The sequence below is a fragment of the Coregonus lavaretus genome, assembly GCF_964263955.1.
Source record: "Coregonus lavaretus genome assembly, chromosome: 31".
NCBI lineage: Eukaryota > Metazoa > Chordata > Actinopteri > Salmoniformes > Salmonidae > Coregonus > Coregonus lavaretus.
This window is the reverse complement of record NC_140018.1, coordinates 1,933,116-1,950,474: the sequence shown is the minus strand read 5'-3', so window position 1 is coordinate 1,950,474 and position 17,359 is coordinate 1,933,116. Positions and strand designations below refer to the sequence as shown.

At 45.4% G+C, this 17,359-nt stretch overlaps 1 protein-coding gene across 1 annotated transcript; it reads right to left on the bottom strand.

Moving 5' to 3' along the window:
- Positions 1 to 2,141: 2,141 nt before the first annotated feature.
- On the bottom strand, positions 2,142 to 16,922 carry LOC311106737 (steroid hormone receptor ERR2-like; the record flags this gene model as incomplete). Its single annotated transcript, XM_084149137.1, has 5 exons — positions 2,142 to 2,386; positions 6,290 to 6,559; positions 14,634 to 14,795; positions 16,537 to 16,650; positions 16,880 to 16,922. The coding sequence occupies 5 exons, from the start codon at positions 16,920 to 16,922 to the stop codon at positions 2,142 to 2,144; spliced, it is 834 nt and encodes a 277-aa protein (XP_084005263.1).
- Between the last annotated feature and the right edge of the window lie 437 nt (positions 16,923 to 17,359).

Sequence of the window (17,359 nt, the reverse complement as noted above, 5' to 3'; positions counted from 1 at the left end):
CCCATGACAGACCGTCACCGTGACGTCTGAGTGCTGTAACTAAATGGCACATGACATATCCTTGTAAATTAAATTACACATAATGACACCACCATATCCTGGATAAACTTCTCAGGATAAAGAACGCAAGTTAGAGATATGCTAGTAATGTAAACGCATAAGTTAATATAATTACTGCTAATATATTCTGATTGCTTTCTTTGAGTCTTTTTTGACTAGAGGTCTGAGTCCATACAGTATGCTATTATTTTTGACTAGAGGTCTATGAGTCCATACAGTATGCAAGGTTATTCTTTGCAGTGTTGTAAGTGTTAACTGAAATGTACACACACACACACATACACACACACACCACAGGAGGTTAGTGGCACCTTAATTGGGGAGGATGGGCTCGTGGTAATGGCTGGAGCGGAATTGGTGGAATGGTATCAAATACATCAAACACATGGTTTCCATGGTTTCCATGTGTTTGATGCCGTTCCATTTGCGCAGTTCCAGCCATTATTATGAGCCGTCCTCCGCTCAGCAGCCTCCACTGATACACACACACACACACACACACACACACACACACACACACACACACACACACACACACACACACACACACATTTTGCTTAGGTGTCGTTAGTATCTAAAAGCAGTAGTGATGAACAGATACTACCAGTGAGAACGAGCTAATGTACTACATTCATTAGTGCCACATTATTACCTAGGACCCAGATACTCAGTACAACATATTAGTTAACTACTGTACAGATGTAGGATCTTAATTTGAGCCAGTTTGCTACAGCAGGAAACTAATCCTGCAGCAACAGGAAATGTGAATTATTATGTGGATTATAATTAATGAAAATGTTTGTAGGGGTTGATACATTTTTCGTAAGGGAAAATCAAGTCTGAAATTTCAAAGTGGAAATTACAAACGTCAGAAGCCTTTTTAAACCTCAAGTACTCAAGTTTTTAATTTTTTGCAGGAAAGTTCTCCTGAAATAGGGTGATCAAATTAAGATCCTACATCTGTATGTTCACCAGTTCACCACACTTAAAAAAGGTTTCTTCGGCTGCCCCCATAGGAAAACCCTTTTTGGTTCGAGGTAGAACCCTTTTGGGTTCCAGGTAGAACCCTTCCGGGTTCCATGTAGAACCCTCTGTGGAAAGGGTTCTACATGGAACCCAAAATGGTTCTATCTCGAACCAAAAGGGTTCTACCTCGAACAAAAAAGGGTTTTTCAAAGGGTTCTCCTACAGGGACAGCCAAAGAACCCTTTAAGGTTGTAGAGATATTTTTTGTTAAAGAGTGCACTCTATCCCTCCCTAAGCACCAGACCTGGCTGGAACAGTGTTGTTGATGAAACTACAAGGAGGTAAATATGTTACGAACAGACCTGGGCTCAAATAGCATTTGGAATGAGCTTGCTTGGCCAACTGAATTAATGGCATAGTCCCAAAAGGGCAAACCCCACCCATCTGACACTCCAGGCAGACTCAATCAAATGTTCAAAATATTTGGAAAAGGGTTCCATTTAATTTGAACCCAGTTCTGGTTAGGAAGACTTCAGAAGCTTTTATCTTCATAGGTGTATGAATCTGTTTCTTTGAGGTTGATGAAGAACATAACAATATGAAATCGTCCCCAACCCGTACACTGCAATTTGACACACTAACAATACATACATGTATACCAGACTGTAATGCTGTACAACTGAGATTAAAAAACAAGAGAGAAAGTTAATAATTGAGTGGCTCTAACCATTCAGATTCATCAGAACATATTATTCATATTCATACTTCAGCTTCAAGGTGAAACGAAAGAAACCAAACCTTCCATTAGCTACAGATGATCTAGAGCAAAGGGTCTCTGATTATAACAAGACCCACAGTTCTGTACACAGTATCTTCATATACATGACTATATCCTACATCAAGCGTTTTATATTCTAAAATCTGTTTGCAATTGTTTATTTTTTGCTCTATTCCACTTCTCTTCAGTTCTAGACGTGGGGTTCGATCCACAGAAACAGCAGTCAACTTTATCCCATAGCTGTCATAGATCTCCATGGTGTTGCCCCACCTATTCACGGGCTGTCCTTCATCCTCGTTGGGCTAAGCAGCTGTCCGTCAAGCCCCCGGCCCAATCCTCAAGCCTTGGCCTCCAGCATCTCCAGGAAGAGTTTGTGCATGGGCACTTTCCCCTGCACCTTGATGCTGTAGAAGTGCTGCACGGCCTTGGCGGCGGTCTGACGGAGCAGGGGAAGGGTCATCAGAAGCTTTCCTGCCCGCCGAGGGTCCTCCGTGTTGTGGGCGCCTTCTAAGTCCTGCAAGGCCTCATGGAGAGAGTCCTGGAGCCTCTGAACAGCCTCTACATCCTCTATATGCATGGAGTCTATAGGGAGGGAGGGAGAGGAGGAGGGAAGGGGGGGGGGGGGGGGAGGGAGACAGAGACAGAGAGAGAGACAGAAACTTTAGTTGTCTTTTATTTAATGGCAACAAAAAACTTGGTGTTCACAATTATTCTACCCCATTTTAAATTCAGTGGCTCCTTTTTAGCAAGCATCCTATTTCTGAGAGTCTCTCTCGCTCTAGTTAATGGTTAATCACTGGACTTAAATAAATGCCTGTGCGTGGCTAGGACTCCAGGGAGACAATGGCTGTATAAATATAAATATGCTGTGGATAGGGAGGGGAAAATATTCATTTATTTGTATACTGGACCATATATATTCATCTACTAATGAATTAGTGTGTGTGTGTGTGTGTGTGTGTGTGTGTGTGTGTGTGTGTGTTTGCATTAGCAGGGGATCGTTCAAGTGAAGGATAGCGGCAGATGGCCCTGATTTCCATAAGAAAGAGAAACCAGTCCCCTTGTAGACAAAAACTCTCAAATAAAACCAGCCCAGCCTGAACAGAAACGCACAGCGAACCTCCACTTCATGTAAAGTCTGCTTAGGCCAGAATACAATCAATTGCTGAAAGTGGATTTTCAGATAGGGATAACACTTTATGAAAGTGCATTTGATTTGCACAGCAGCATGTCCTGACTGGAGCGAGTTGACACTTGATATGCAGTAGAAATTGTCTGGTTGTGTGAACTGGGTAATGTTTAGAACGCAGGACAACATCTTGACTATTTCACGAGAGACACCAAATGGGACTGCCTGTTTATAAATCACTGGATGACTCACCATGGGGACTGCCTGTTTATAAATCACTGGATGACTCACCATGGGACTGCCTGTTTATAAATCACTGGATGACTCACCATGGGACTGCCTGTTTATAAATCACTGGATGACTCACCATGGGACTGCCTGTTTATAAATCACTGGATGACTCACCATGGGACTGCCTGTTTATAAATCACTGGATGACTCACCATGGGACTGCCTGTTTATAAATCACTGGATGACTCACCATGGGGACTGCCTGTTTATAAATCACTGGATGACTCACCATGGGACTGCCTGTTTATAAATCACTGGATGACTCACCATGGGGACTGCCTGTTTATAAATCACTGGATGACTCACCATGGGACTGCCTGTTTATAAATCACTGGATGACTCACCATGGGACTGCCTGTTTATAAATCACTGGATGACTCACCATGGGAATGCCTGTTTATAAATCACTGGATGACTCACCATGGGACTGCCTGTTTATAAATCACTGGATGACTCACCATGGGACTGCCTGTTTATAAAGTGTCACCTCCCTCCATGTTGTTCCCAAAGTTCCAGACAGGTATGAACAGAGTAACAGTAAGAGAGGAGGAGAAGAACGTAAAGTACAGGGCTAATGATGTTCCTGACTGACTAATTAACTGTCTCTTACCAGGCAGCCAGCCGTCTTCACACACACACACGCACACACACACACACACACACACACACACACACACACACACACACACACACACACACACACACACACACGCACACACACACACACACACACACCACACACACACACACACACACACACACACACACACGCACACACCCAACCAGCCGTCTTCTGTATAAATTGCCTTTCTATCTGGGGAAATGAACTAGCCTATGTGGACTGCTCATGTATTGTTCCAGTCTGCATTTGGCCCTTCATGTTAAAATGATGTGATCCTACATGCCGCGACGTGTGTGTGGATATGTGTGTGTGTGTGTGTTTGGTTGTGTGTGCGGGTGTGGCTGTGTGTGTGTGTGTGTGTGTGTGTGTGTGTGCGTGCGTGTGCGTGTGTGGCTGTGTGTGTGTGTGTGTGTGTGTGTGTGTGTGTGCGTGCGTGCGTGTGCGTGCGTGCGTGCGTGTGCGTGCGTGTGTGGCTGTGTGTGTGTGTGGTTGTGTGTGCGTGTGTTTGGTTGTGTGTGTGGCTGTGTGTGCGTGTGTTTGTTTGTGTGTGTGGCTGTGTTTGTGGTTGTGTGTGTGTGTGTTTGGTTGTGTGTGTGGCTGTGTTTGTGGTTGTGTGTGTGTGTGTTTGGTTGTGTGTGCGTGTGTTTGGTTGTGTGTGTGGCTGTGTGTTTGGTTGTGTGTGTGGCTGTGTGTGTGTGTGTGTGGCTGTGTGTGTGGTTGTGTGTGCGTGTGTTTGGTTGTGTGTGTGGCTGTGTGTGAAGGGCGCAATGCAAAACTAACTTTGAAGAAACAATTTCCATGTAATCCGTCAGCAGGCTGGAGTCGATCCCATCGATACTGCGCTAATTACTAAATCAATGGCCATAATCTTCCACAGCTTTCACACACACACACACATAAACACACACACACACACACACACACACACACAGCACCAGATCTCTGTGAGACAGTGTTCAAATGCACCGCAGCTGACCTCTCACCTTCTCTGATCCCCTTCTATCAACCACTCTACACCTCCCTCTCTCCCTCCCTCCCTCCTCCCCCCTCCCTCTCTCTCTCCCTCCCTCCTCCCCCCTCCCTCCCAGGAGAAAAAATATCCTCCAAACAGTAATTGATTAGTAAGGGGACAGGACCCTCCAAACAGTCATTGATCAGTAAGGGGACAATACCCTCCAAACAGTCATTGATTAGTAAGGGGACAGGACCCTCCAAACAGTCATTGATTAGTAAGGGGACAGGACCCTCCAAACAGTCATTGATTAGTAAGGGGACAAGACCGGCCTCATGAAAAGCAAACTGTCGATAGGAGAGAGACATCTTCACATGGAAACAAATGAGCTCCGTCGCTCTCTCTCTCTCTCTCTCTCTCTCTCTCTCTCTCTCTCTCTCTCTCTCTCTCTCTCTCTCTCTCTCCCCCTCTCTCCCCCTCTCTCTCTCCCTCTCTCTCTCTCCCTCTCTCTCCCTCTCTCCTCTCCCTCTCTCCCTCTCTCCCTCTCACTCTCTCTCCCTCTCCCTCTCTCTCCATGATGCTCATTCCACTCCACTTAACACATTTTATTGACAGACCCTGTTTTCCTAATGAAATGCTAAATATATCTCCCTTGGCTGTGGAGAGCTGGCAGGAAGCTACTGTTATAGAGACAGAGAGAGAGAGAGGAGGGGGGAGAGCGGGAGAGAGGGGGGAGAGAGGGATGGGGAGAGGGGGGGGGGGGGGGGGGAGGGGTGGAGAGAGAGTGGGAGAGCTGGGTGGCGAGAGAGAGGGGGAGAGAGGTGTGGAGAGAGAGGGGGGAGAGAGGGGTGGAGGGAGAGGGAGAGAGTGGGGGGAGAGAGAGGGCGAGAGAGAGAGGCGGAGAGAGGGGGGAGAGAGGGGAAGAGAGTGGTGGAGAGAGAGAGGGGGAGGAGAGAGAGGAGAGGGAGAGAGTGGAGAGAGAGAGAGGGAGAGAGAGAGAGAGAGAGAGAGAGAGAGAGAGAGAGAGAGAGGAGAGAGAGAGAGAGAGAGAGAGAGCACTGACAATCACACACAGATGCTATACACACACATGCATTCAGAAGAGGCGAGCACACATGCACACACACACACACACACACACACACACACGCACGCACACACACTGTGACACTGCGGGGGCATTTAATTAAACAGCCGTGTTGCTGACCCCTTTGTCCTCTCTTATCTCAGATCGTCTGTGTGAACGCTATTGCCCTCTGAGATAGGTGACATTTTGTTTTGTTTTAATTACATGTCAGCTACTTAGATTTACCAGAGATTTACCATTCAGACGTACTCTAATGTCAATCTTCAGGGGGGACTGTTTCCTGTGTCTCCTATCAACAATCGTTTTTTTTTATTAGTCTGACATATTTCATATTTCAACATAATCATAATTTGTGCGTGCGTGTGGGTATGTTTGTGCAGCTCTGCGTGTCATCCGTGTCCTACCTGAGTTAGCGAGGGCGATGGCCTTGAGCGTGACAAACTCCTCCCTCTCCATGCTCAGCTTCTTATAGCGGCGGACCAGAGGCAGGATGGCTACGTGCAGGTCCAGCAGGCCAGATAGACGGGCATGCTCCTCGTCCACCACATAGTCCTCAGCATACACCAGTTCCTCCTCACAGGCCAGCGAGCGGAACACGATACTCAGGACCAGGATTTCCATCCAGGCGCTCTGCAGTAGACTCATCTGGTCTGCCAGAGACAGGCTGGAGAAGCCTAGAGGAGGATAGGAAGGGTTTAGGCCTATATAAATGACCATTCCCTAGTGGGTTTACCCTATTGACTCCATGTAGGGTGTTTGACTTTCACGCCAGCATGTGGATTTTAGGAAAAATACTAAATTTTAATTTTCCACATTTATTAGTTAAAGCAAGGAGCTAGGTCACAAAAAATATATAACTTTCAGCAATTTTACACAGTTTACTAATCAACAGGGGGGTAAAATATATATATTTTACTCTGGGAATGCATCAAAGTCAGATCACTAGTAACTCAGTTTGCAAAAACGTAACTACGTTACACTGAGTGTACAAAACATTAGGAACACCTTTTGCCCTCAGAACAACCTCAATTTGTCGGGTCATGGACTCTTCAAGGTGTCGAAAGCTTTATGAAAATGTAACTGTAAGTCGCTCTGGATAAGAGCGTCTGCTAAATGACTAAAATGTAAAATGTAAATGAAAGCCTTCCACAGGGATGCATGTTGACTCCAACGCGTCCCACAGTTGTGTCAAGTTGGCTGGTAGTGGATCTCTACTCAGAATAGCTGGTTCCACCTCATCCCACAGATACTCAATTGGATTGAGCTCTGGTGACTGGGCAGGGCCACTGCAGTAAGCTGAATTCACTGGCATGTTCGGAACCATTCCTGGACAATCCTAGCCTTGTGGCATGGGGCATTATCCTGCTGAAGAAATCCATTCGCAGATGGATACAGTGCTGCCATGAAAGGGATGCACCTGATTGGCAATGATGTTCAGATATTATGTGGCATTAAAACGTTGCTCCACTTTTATCAAGGGGCCCAATGTGTGCCATGAAAACACAACCCCCATACCATCACACCACCACCACCACCAGCCTGCAATGTTGACACGCGGCATGATGGATGCATGTACTTCCTAGTCCTCCCATTAGCGTGAAACAGCAGGAACCAGGATTCATCAGACCAGGCGATGTTTTTCCAATTCTCTAGTGTCCAGTGTTTTTGTTGCTTAGCCCACTGCAACCGCAGTTTCTTGTTTTTTTTGCTGAAAGAACTGTAATTCAGTAAGGTCGTCAGCTGCTATACCCCATTCGTGTCAAGGTACGATGAGTTGTGCATTCTTTTACGGGTCTTTGGGCACCAATGTTGTACTGGACTGTCAGTTGACTAACTGTAGTGTCAGCCTCCTTTGTACTCTTTCGTCAATGACCCGTTTTTCGACCACTGGCCTGCCGTTGGCTGGATGTCCTTTTGGTGGTGGACCATTCTTGATACACACAGGAAAGTGTTGAGCGTGAAAAGCCCAGCAGCGTTGCAGTTCTTGACAAACTCAAACCGGTGCGCCTGGCACCTACCCCCATACCCCGTTCAAAGGCACTTAAATATTTTCTCTTGCCCATTCACCCTCTGAATGGCACACATACACAATCCATGTCTCAATTGTCTCAAGGCTTCAACATTATTCTTTAACCTGTCTCCTCTCCTTCATCTACACTGATTGAAGTGGATTTAACAAGTGACATCAATAAGGGATCATAGCTTTCACCTGGATTTACATGGTCAGTCTGTCATTCAAACGGCAGGTGTCCTTAATATTTTGTACACGCATTGTATATTGCCCTAAGAGTTGGGCAAAGTTGGTAGAATCTTATTGAAAATGATTTACAGCTGTAAGATTGTTTCAATAAAGTTTTTCTATAGTAGATCTGTAGACTTTAAAAAATATATATTGAATCCCCTAATTTTTAAGACTTGCAAGGGGTGTGTAGACTTTCACTAGGCACTGCATGACTATAGGACTGTGAATAACGAGATTGTGAAGCTGTTATGGCTGTGAGAGAAGGGTAGCATGGGATAGGTGAAATTGAGGCGCTTTAATTTTGACTCCATTTTTAAAGGGGAGTGAACAAGTTTCCCTACAGAATACATTCTTCCACGGTCGCAAAGGGCTCTTAAGGCAGCATTTAAATGTGACCCTAAGATTTTCCATCAGCTTTTTGATTCTGAGTATTGTTTTGAGAACAATGTTTTAAAAATCGGCCATTTCTAGTGCATAATTACATAATCTGCTTGTTTTATAATAGTGAGCCCCATATTCTAATTGGAAATGTGTTTGTGTGATTACAGTGGAGGTTGCCGAGGGGAGGACGGCTCATAATAATGGCTGGAACGACACGAATGGAACGGCATCAAACATATGGAAACCATGGAAACCATGGAAACCATGGAAACCATGGAAACTATGTGTTTGATGTATTTGATACCATTCCACTGATTCCGCTCCATGAGCCCGTCCTCCCCAATTAAGGTGCGACCAACCTGCTGTGTGTGAATTATCTGTTGATCCTGTTCAATGACTTCTGAATACTCAAAATGAACACGGAACCTTTTTAAGCAATATTTTGAGTGTATTTTCTCAATATTTGCTATTCAGTTTACATCTGAAACCCCTACTTTAATTGAAAATGTGTGTTTACATTCTAAACACATTTTCAATTATAGAGGGGGTTTCAGATGTAAATTAATTAGCCAATATTATATGAATACATTGTAAATATAGTAATTTAGTCAAATTACTTGTTTTACTGTAATTGTAGCCTGCCAAAGCAGGACATATCTGTTCATTAACCATTTTTGTCACTCTTACTCTGAATGTAAATGTCTTTATCTGTTATCTGTTATCTGTTAGGGCTCTATGAGAGAGAACTGTTATCTGTTAGGGCTCTATGAGAGAGAACTGTTATCTGTTAGGGCTCTATGAGAGAGAACTGTTATCTGTTAGGGCTCTATGAGAGAGAACTGTTATCTGTTAGGGCTCTATGAGAGAGAACTGTTATCTGTTAGGGCTCTATGAGAGATAACGGTTATCTGTTACATTGTAGGATTTTTTATGATTTTATTTGCAAATTATTGTGGAAAATAAGTATTTGGTCAATAACAAAAGTTTCGCAATACTTTGTTATATACCCTTTGTTGGCAATGACACAGGTCAAACGTTTTCTGTAAGTCTTCACAAGGTTTTCACACACTGTTGCTGGTATTTTGGCCCATTCCTCCATGCAGATCTCCTCTAGAGCAGTGATGTTTTGGGGCTGTCGCTGGGCAACACAGACTTTCAACTCCATCCAAAGATTTTCTATGGGGTTGAGATCTGGAGACTGGCTAGGCCACTCCAGGACCTTGAAATGCTTCTTACGAATCCACTCCTTCATTGCCCGGGCGGTGTGTTTGGGATCATTGTCATGCTGAAAGACCCAGCCACGTTTCATCTTCAATGCCCTTGCTGATGGAAGGAGGTTTTCACTCAAAATCTCATGATACATGGCCCCATTCATTCTTTCCTTTACACGGATCAGTCGTCCTGGTCCCTTTGCAGAAAAACAGCCCCAAAGCATGATGTTTCCACCCCCATGCTTCACAGTAGGTATGGTGTTCTTTGGATGCAACTCAGCATTCTTTGTCCTCCAAACACGACGAGTTGAGTTTTTACCAAAAAGTTATATTTTGGTTTCATCTGACCATATGACATTCTCCCAATCCTCTTCTGGATCATCCAAATGCACTCTAGCAAACTTCAGACGGGCCTGGGCATGTACTGGCTTAAGCAGGGGGACACGTCTTGCACTGCAGGATTTGAGTCCCTGGCGGCGTAATGTGTTACTGATGGTAGGCTTTGTTACTTTGGTCCCAGCTCTCTGCAGGTCATTCACTAGGTCCCCCCGTGTGGTTCTGTGATTTTTGCTCACCGTTCTTGTGATCATTTTGACCCCACGGGGTGAGATCTTGCGTGGAGTCCCAGATCGAGGGAGATTATCAGTGGTCTTGTATGTCTTCCATTTCCTAATAATTGCTCCCACAGTTGATTTCTTCAAACCAAGCTGCTTACCTATTTCGGATTCAGTCTTCCCAGCCTGGTGCAGGTCTACAATTTTGTTTCTGGTGTCCTTTGACAGCTCTTTGGTCTTGGCCATAGTGGAGTTTGGAGTGTGACTGTTTGAGGTTGTGGACAGGTGTCTTTTATACTGATAACAAGTTCAAACAGGTGCCATTAATACAGGTAACGAGTGGAGGACAGAGGAGCCTCTTAAAGAAGAAGTTACAGGTCTGTGAGAGCCAGAAATCTTGCTTGTTTGTAGGTGATCAAATACTTATTTTCCACCATAATTTGCAAATAAATTCATTAAAAATCCTACAATGTGATTTTCTGATTTTTTTCTCCTCAATTTGTCTGTCATAGTTGATGTGTACCTATGATGAAAATTACAGGCCTCTCTCATCTTTTTAAGTGGGAGAACTTGCACAATTGGTGGCTGACTAAATACTTTTTTTCGCCACTGTATTTTACCGAACCATTCCAAAAGGGTCTCCCTCTTTTCGGATCTCTCATTTTCTCAGGGCCAAAAGGCATATAAAATCCTATAAAATGACATGACCAGAAGGAGTTGACAGGGGTCAGTGGTGCACCTGCTCCCTCAGAGGCTACCATGGCCACCACGTAGTCTAATCTCCCTAATCACACTACTGACTGTACGTCTCCCCTGGGTCCACCCTGTAATCTCCCTAATCACACTACTGACTGTACATCTCCCCTGGGTCCACCCTGTAATCTCCCTAATCACACTACTGACTGTACGTCTCCCCTGGGTCCACCCTGTAATCTCCCTAATCACACTACTGACTGTACATCTCCCCTGGGTCCACCCTGTAATCTCCCTAATCACACTACTGACTGTACGTCTCCCCTGGGTCCACCCTGTAATCTCCCTAATCACACTACTGACTGTACATCTCCCCTGGGTCCACCCTGTAATCTCCCTAATCACACTACTGACTGTACGTCTCCCCTGGGTCCACCCTGTAATCTCCCTAATCACACTACTGACTGTACATCTCCCCTGGGTCCACCCTGTAATCTCCCTAATCACACTACTGACTGTACGTCTCCCCTGGGTCCACCCTGTAATCTCCCTAATCACACTACTGACTGTACATCTCCCCTGGGTCCACCCTGTAATCTCCCTAATCACACTACTGACTGTACATCTCCCCTGGGTCCACCCTGTAATCTCCCTAATCACACTACTGACTGTACGTCTCCCCTGGGTCCACCCTGTAATCTCCCTAATCTCACTACTGACTGTACGTCTCCCCTGGGTCCACCCTGTAATCTCCCTAATCACACTACTGACTGTACGTCTCCCCTGGGTCCACCCTGTAATCTCCCTAATCACACTACTGACTGTACGTCTCCCCTGGGTCCACCCTGTAATCTCCCTAATCACACTACTGACTGTACATCTCCCCTGGGTCCACCCTGTAATCTCCCTAATCACACTACTGACTGTACGTCTCCCCTGGGTCCACCCTGTAATCTCCCTAATCACACTACTGACTGTACGTCTCCCCTGGGTCCACCCTGTAATCTCCCTAATCACACTACTGACTGTACGTCTCCCCTGGGTCCACCCTGTAATCTCCCTAATCACACTACTGACTGTACGTCTCCCCTGGGTCCACCCTGTAATCTCCCTAATCACACTACTGACTGTACGTCTCCCCTGGGTCCACCCTGTAATCTCCCTAATCACACTACTGACTGTACGTCTCCCCTGGGTCCACCCTGTAATCTCCCTAATCACACTACTGACTGTACGTCTCCCCTGGGTCCACCCTGTAATCTCCCTAATCACACTACTGACTGTACGTCTCCCCTGGGTCCACCCTGTAATCTCCCTAATCACACTACTGACTGTACGTCTCCCCTGGGTCCACCCTGTAATCTCCCTAATCACACTACTGACTGTACGTCTCCCCTGGGTCCACCCTGTAATCTCCCTAATCACACTACTGACTGTACGTCTCCCCTGGGTCCACCCTGTAATCTCCCTAATCACACTACTGACTGTACGTCTCCCCTGGGTCCACCCTGTAATCTCCCTAATCACACTACTGACTGTACATCTCCCCTGGGTCCACCCTGTAATCTCCCTAATCACACTACTGACTGTACTTCTCCCCTGGGTCCACCCTGTAATCTCCCTAATCACACTACTGACTGTACGTCTCCCCTGGGTCCACCCTGTAATCTCCCTAATCACACTACTGACTGTACGTCTCCCCTGGGTCCACCCTGTAATCTCCCTAATCACACTACTGACTGTACGTCTCCCCTGGGTCCACCCTGTAATCTCCCTAATCACACTACTGACTGTACGTCTCCCCTGGGTCCACCCTGGGTCCACCCTGTAATCTCCCCAATCACACTACTGACTCTACGTCTCCCCTGGGTCCACCCTGTAATCTCCCTAATCACACTACTGACTGTACGTCTCCCCTGGGTCCACCCTGTAATCTCCCTAATCACACTACTGACTGTACGTCTCCCCTGGGTCCACCCTGTAATCTCCATAATCACACTACTGACTGTACATCTCCCCTGGGTCCACCCTGTAATCTCCATAATCACACTACTGACTATACATCTCCCCTGGGTCCACCCTGTAATCTCCCTAATCACACTACTGACTGTACGTCTCCCCTGGGTCCACCCTGTAATCTCCCTAATCACACTACTGACTATACATCTCCCCTGGGTCCACCCTGTAATCTCCCTAATCACACTACTGACTATACATCTCCCCTGGGTCCACCCTGTAATCTCCCTAATCACACTACTGACTGTACTATACATCTCCCCTGGGTCCACCCTGTAATCTCCCTAATCACACTACTGACTGTACTGTACGTCTCCCCTGGGTCCACCCTGTAATCTCCCTAATCACACTACTGACTGTACGTCTCCCCTGGGTCCACCCTGTAATCTCCCTAATCACACTACTGACTGTACGTCTCCCCTGGGTCCACCCTGTAATCTCCCTAATCACACTACTGACTGTACGTCTCCCCTGGGTCCACCCTGTAATCTCCCTAATCACACTACTGACTGTACGTCTCCCCTGGGTCCACCCTGTAATCTCCCTAATCACACTACTGACTGTACGTCTCCCCTGGGTCCACCCTGTAATCTCCCTAATCACACTACTGACTGTACGTCTCCCCTGGGTCCTACCTAATCAGCAGACCACAGTAAACCACAGTTCCAGGATCATCTCACCCTCCCCAAGTCTCAACCTTAATCACTGGGGGGTTTATGGTTAGAATCTGACCCCAGAACAGTACTCTCAGGGCAGATAGCTGAGGAGAGATCAACCCAGCGATGCCAACAGGGAATACATTTCATGCTGGGAACATCTACAGAGGGATGATATATTTTAAGAGAATTTTAATTATTTATTTTAAAGAAATGAAAATGAGAAAATGTAATTCTTATTTTTGCATTAGACTCCTGAAAACAATGAGATCTAAGCAACTGTATAACCATTGACATGTAGGTGGAGAGGAATGAGTTCCCCATGACTACCTCTCTAAATTAACCAATGGTACAGCCTGCTCCCTGTGTAATCAGTCTTGGTAAGAGGATTGTCTTTTTTAAGTCTCAAATTGAAATGGAATATATTGACATAGGGGCGGTACCCCCTCCCCCCTCCCCCAACTGCCAAACACACACACACGCACGCACAAAAGGCTTCAGCCGCTCTCTATTGATTAGATGTGTAGAATATGGAACTGTCTCTCCCCTCGGTGTGGATGAGGAGAAGATGTTCATTATCCTTGTAGTGTGTGTGTGTGTGTGTGTGTGCATGCGTCTGTGTGTATTTGTGTGTGTGTATAATATAATATAGTCCCCCTACCTGGGATATGTTGGGAGTGGTTTGTGTAGGTAATATAGTCCCCCCTACCTGGGATATGTTGGGAGTGGTTTGTGTAGGTAATATAGTCCCCCGCCCTGGGATATGTTGGGAGTGGTTTGTGTAGGTAATATAGTACTCCCTACCTGGGATATGTTGGGAGTGGTTTGTGTAGGTAATATAGTCCTCCCTACCTGGGATATGTTGGGAGTGGTTTGTGTAGGTAATATAGTCCTCCCTACCTGGGATATGTTGGGAGTGGTTTGTGTAGGTAATATAGTCCTCCCTACCTGGGATATGTTGGGAGTGGTTTGTGTAGGTAATATAGTCCCCCTACCTGGGATATGTTTGGCCCAGCCGATGATGACCACCAGTTCTCTGTCAGCCAGGTCACACAGAGTGGTCAGGGCCTTGATGTCTCCGTCTGGCATGGTCGGGTCTGGCATGGCATAGATCTTCTCTGGTTCCACCACCAGCAGGTGAGACACGATCTTTGTCACTGGCCGAGGGAGGGAGGGAGAGAGGGAGAGAGGGAGAGAACAAGATGTGTGACTAGGTGGCTGTGGATGGACAACCCAACACACTGTACATTATGTTTAGAACCCTGTGTGGATCATGTCACATGACCTGGATTTGTACCTTTGTTTTCATTTCTATTTTATTTTTTATCGCACATTAAAACATACAATCTACTTGCAGTGAAGCCGCTCAACATTTACATCACATTCACTCATCTAGCAGACTCCCATCCAGAGCGCCCACAGGAGCAACCAGGGTCAACGCCCTGCTCAAGGGCAAGTCGACAGATCTCCCACAAGGTCAAAAACGGGGACCCGAACTAGCGACCTATCAACCACTGGCCCAAGCTCCCAACCACCCCCCCCCCACAGTTCCCAGAGAGAATCATAATAAAAAAATAAAAACTATGCTACGATGTTTAACATACAACTTGAATCTATCTAATCGAACAGAATCCACAGATTGTGAGTTGAAGATAAACACTTTTACTAAGACTATTAGTACATTAGTAATTGACTGACCAGGTCTCTCTATATCTCCCAACAATGCTATTTCGAGGGTCACTTTTAGATTAATGTTATGATTTTTCAGCCATTCCTGAACCTGAGACCAGAAGCAGGCTACCTGAGGGCAATACCAAAACAAATGGTCTATTGATTCTGGATCCTCGCAACACATTCTGCAGAGCTGCGTTGATTGTATGCCACAAATATTAAACATTTTGTTTGTGGCAAGAATTCTGTACAAGAACTTAAGCTGAAAAGCACGAAGTCTTGAATCTTGCGTTGTTTTATATATCAACTCATACACATCGGTACATCAAAAATCTCTTCCCAACTATTTTACAATCTGTATGGCACAGCTGTCAACATTCTGGTCCTCAAATGAAACCGGTATACTTTCCTGTTTATCGTATTTTTATTCCTCTGCCAGTTATGATCCTTTATATTGGGCAGACAGACCAGTTCCCTACCTCCTCTCGCTGCCACCTGCCCCCTCCATTTTTGGGGTAAGGCTGTAATCAAATGGTTGCAATCTTGGATTGAGCAGACCTTCCCATACAATTCTGATAACTCCATGAAAAACATAACTCTACCATTCCAATTTACAATATAATTTAAAAACAAAATACCTTTTTCAAACATATTTTCCATAAATATAGGTATTTTATCAACAAGCACATTTGAGTTCAGCCATAATATTTGTTGAAATATTTGTTCTATCTTTTCAGGGGGATGAAATTGAAATTGTAACCAGCTCTGCAATGCTTGTTTGAAAAAAATAGATACTTTGAAAAAGGTCGAAAACGAGACATGGCAATCTACACAAAGGCAAAAAAGGCCATTTTTAAACAAGGGATGAGCTTTTCTTAGTAAGTAAAACTTTTGTATAAGTGAAGCTTTTAGAGAGAGTTTAGTGCTTTTATATGTAATAATCCCAACCCACCCAGTTCATATCCATTATATAGATAGGCACGCTTTATCTTGACTGGTTTAGCGTCCCAGATAAAGCGAAAAACATTTTGCTCATATGATTTGAAAAAGGAATCGTCCCCAAAAAAAAACTTTCCACTTTTCTTTTTATGTCAGACGGCCGAGCACCATCCTCCGACAACTGCTGTAATTCTAATTTCTGGAAAAGGCTTAAAATAAAGGTTAAAATCCAGGTCGTGTGACATGATACAAATAAAACCAGGAAGTGTAACTACTGCTGTGACTCACATGGCTTTTTGGCAGGAGGTGGGAGCGTCAGGCCTAGACAGGTCCCGTTCTCTGTGTCCCCCATTCTCCTCTTGTACTTCTGTCTTCCACCCCTCACACGATCCAGACGCACACCTGGAAATAAACACAGAAAGTGAACAAGTGTTTATGCGTGATCAGGGGGTGTATTCATTCCGCCGATTCTGTTGAAAAACGTTTCTTAAACGGAAGGAAACGAAATACCTGAATTGATCCATTAGAAACTTGTTTGCGACTGTTGGACTAATGATTACACCCGAGATAAGCTAGATGCAGGCAAGAGTGTGCAAGGCGGTATTGAATGTGTCACTGTCTGTCATCTCACATTTCTCTCTCGACCTGTGTGCTCCTACGTTGTAGACTTTCATTCATAGGCTAGGTTGTAGCAACCCCATGATGGGTACAGGGAAAATTCGAGTATCATGTAGTAGCCTAAACCTATCAATGTTACGTTGAGCTGGGTGAATGGAATATGGAAGACAGTCATCCAATATGCTGTAATAGAAATAAGTCCATGCTCATGAGAAAGAAAAATCGTCCTCCCTCATCATAAACGGCCCTGACCGCCACTGGTGCTGATAGCGTTATGTTGGGGTAAAGTCAAGCCTCTGAACCCATCAATGAGAGCGTTATAAAGCTCTGTCTGTCAATGTGTTTTTCTTTTGATGATGGCCAGCAGAGACCAGAGGGCTGCTTCCATTGAGCTGCACCAGTCAATGATTGGCAATGCCGGTAATCCTGTTCATCACTTCAATGGCTTCCTATCCTTCTTCTGTCCCTCAGCCAGCTAGATTGGGTCACCACC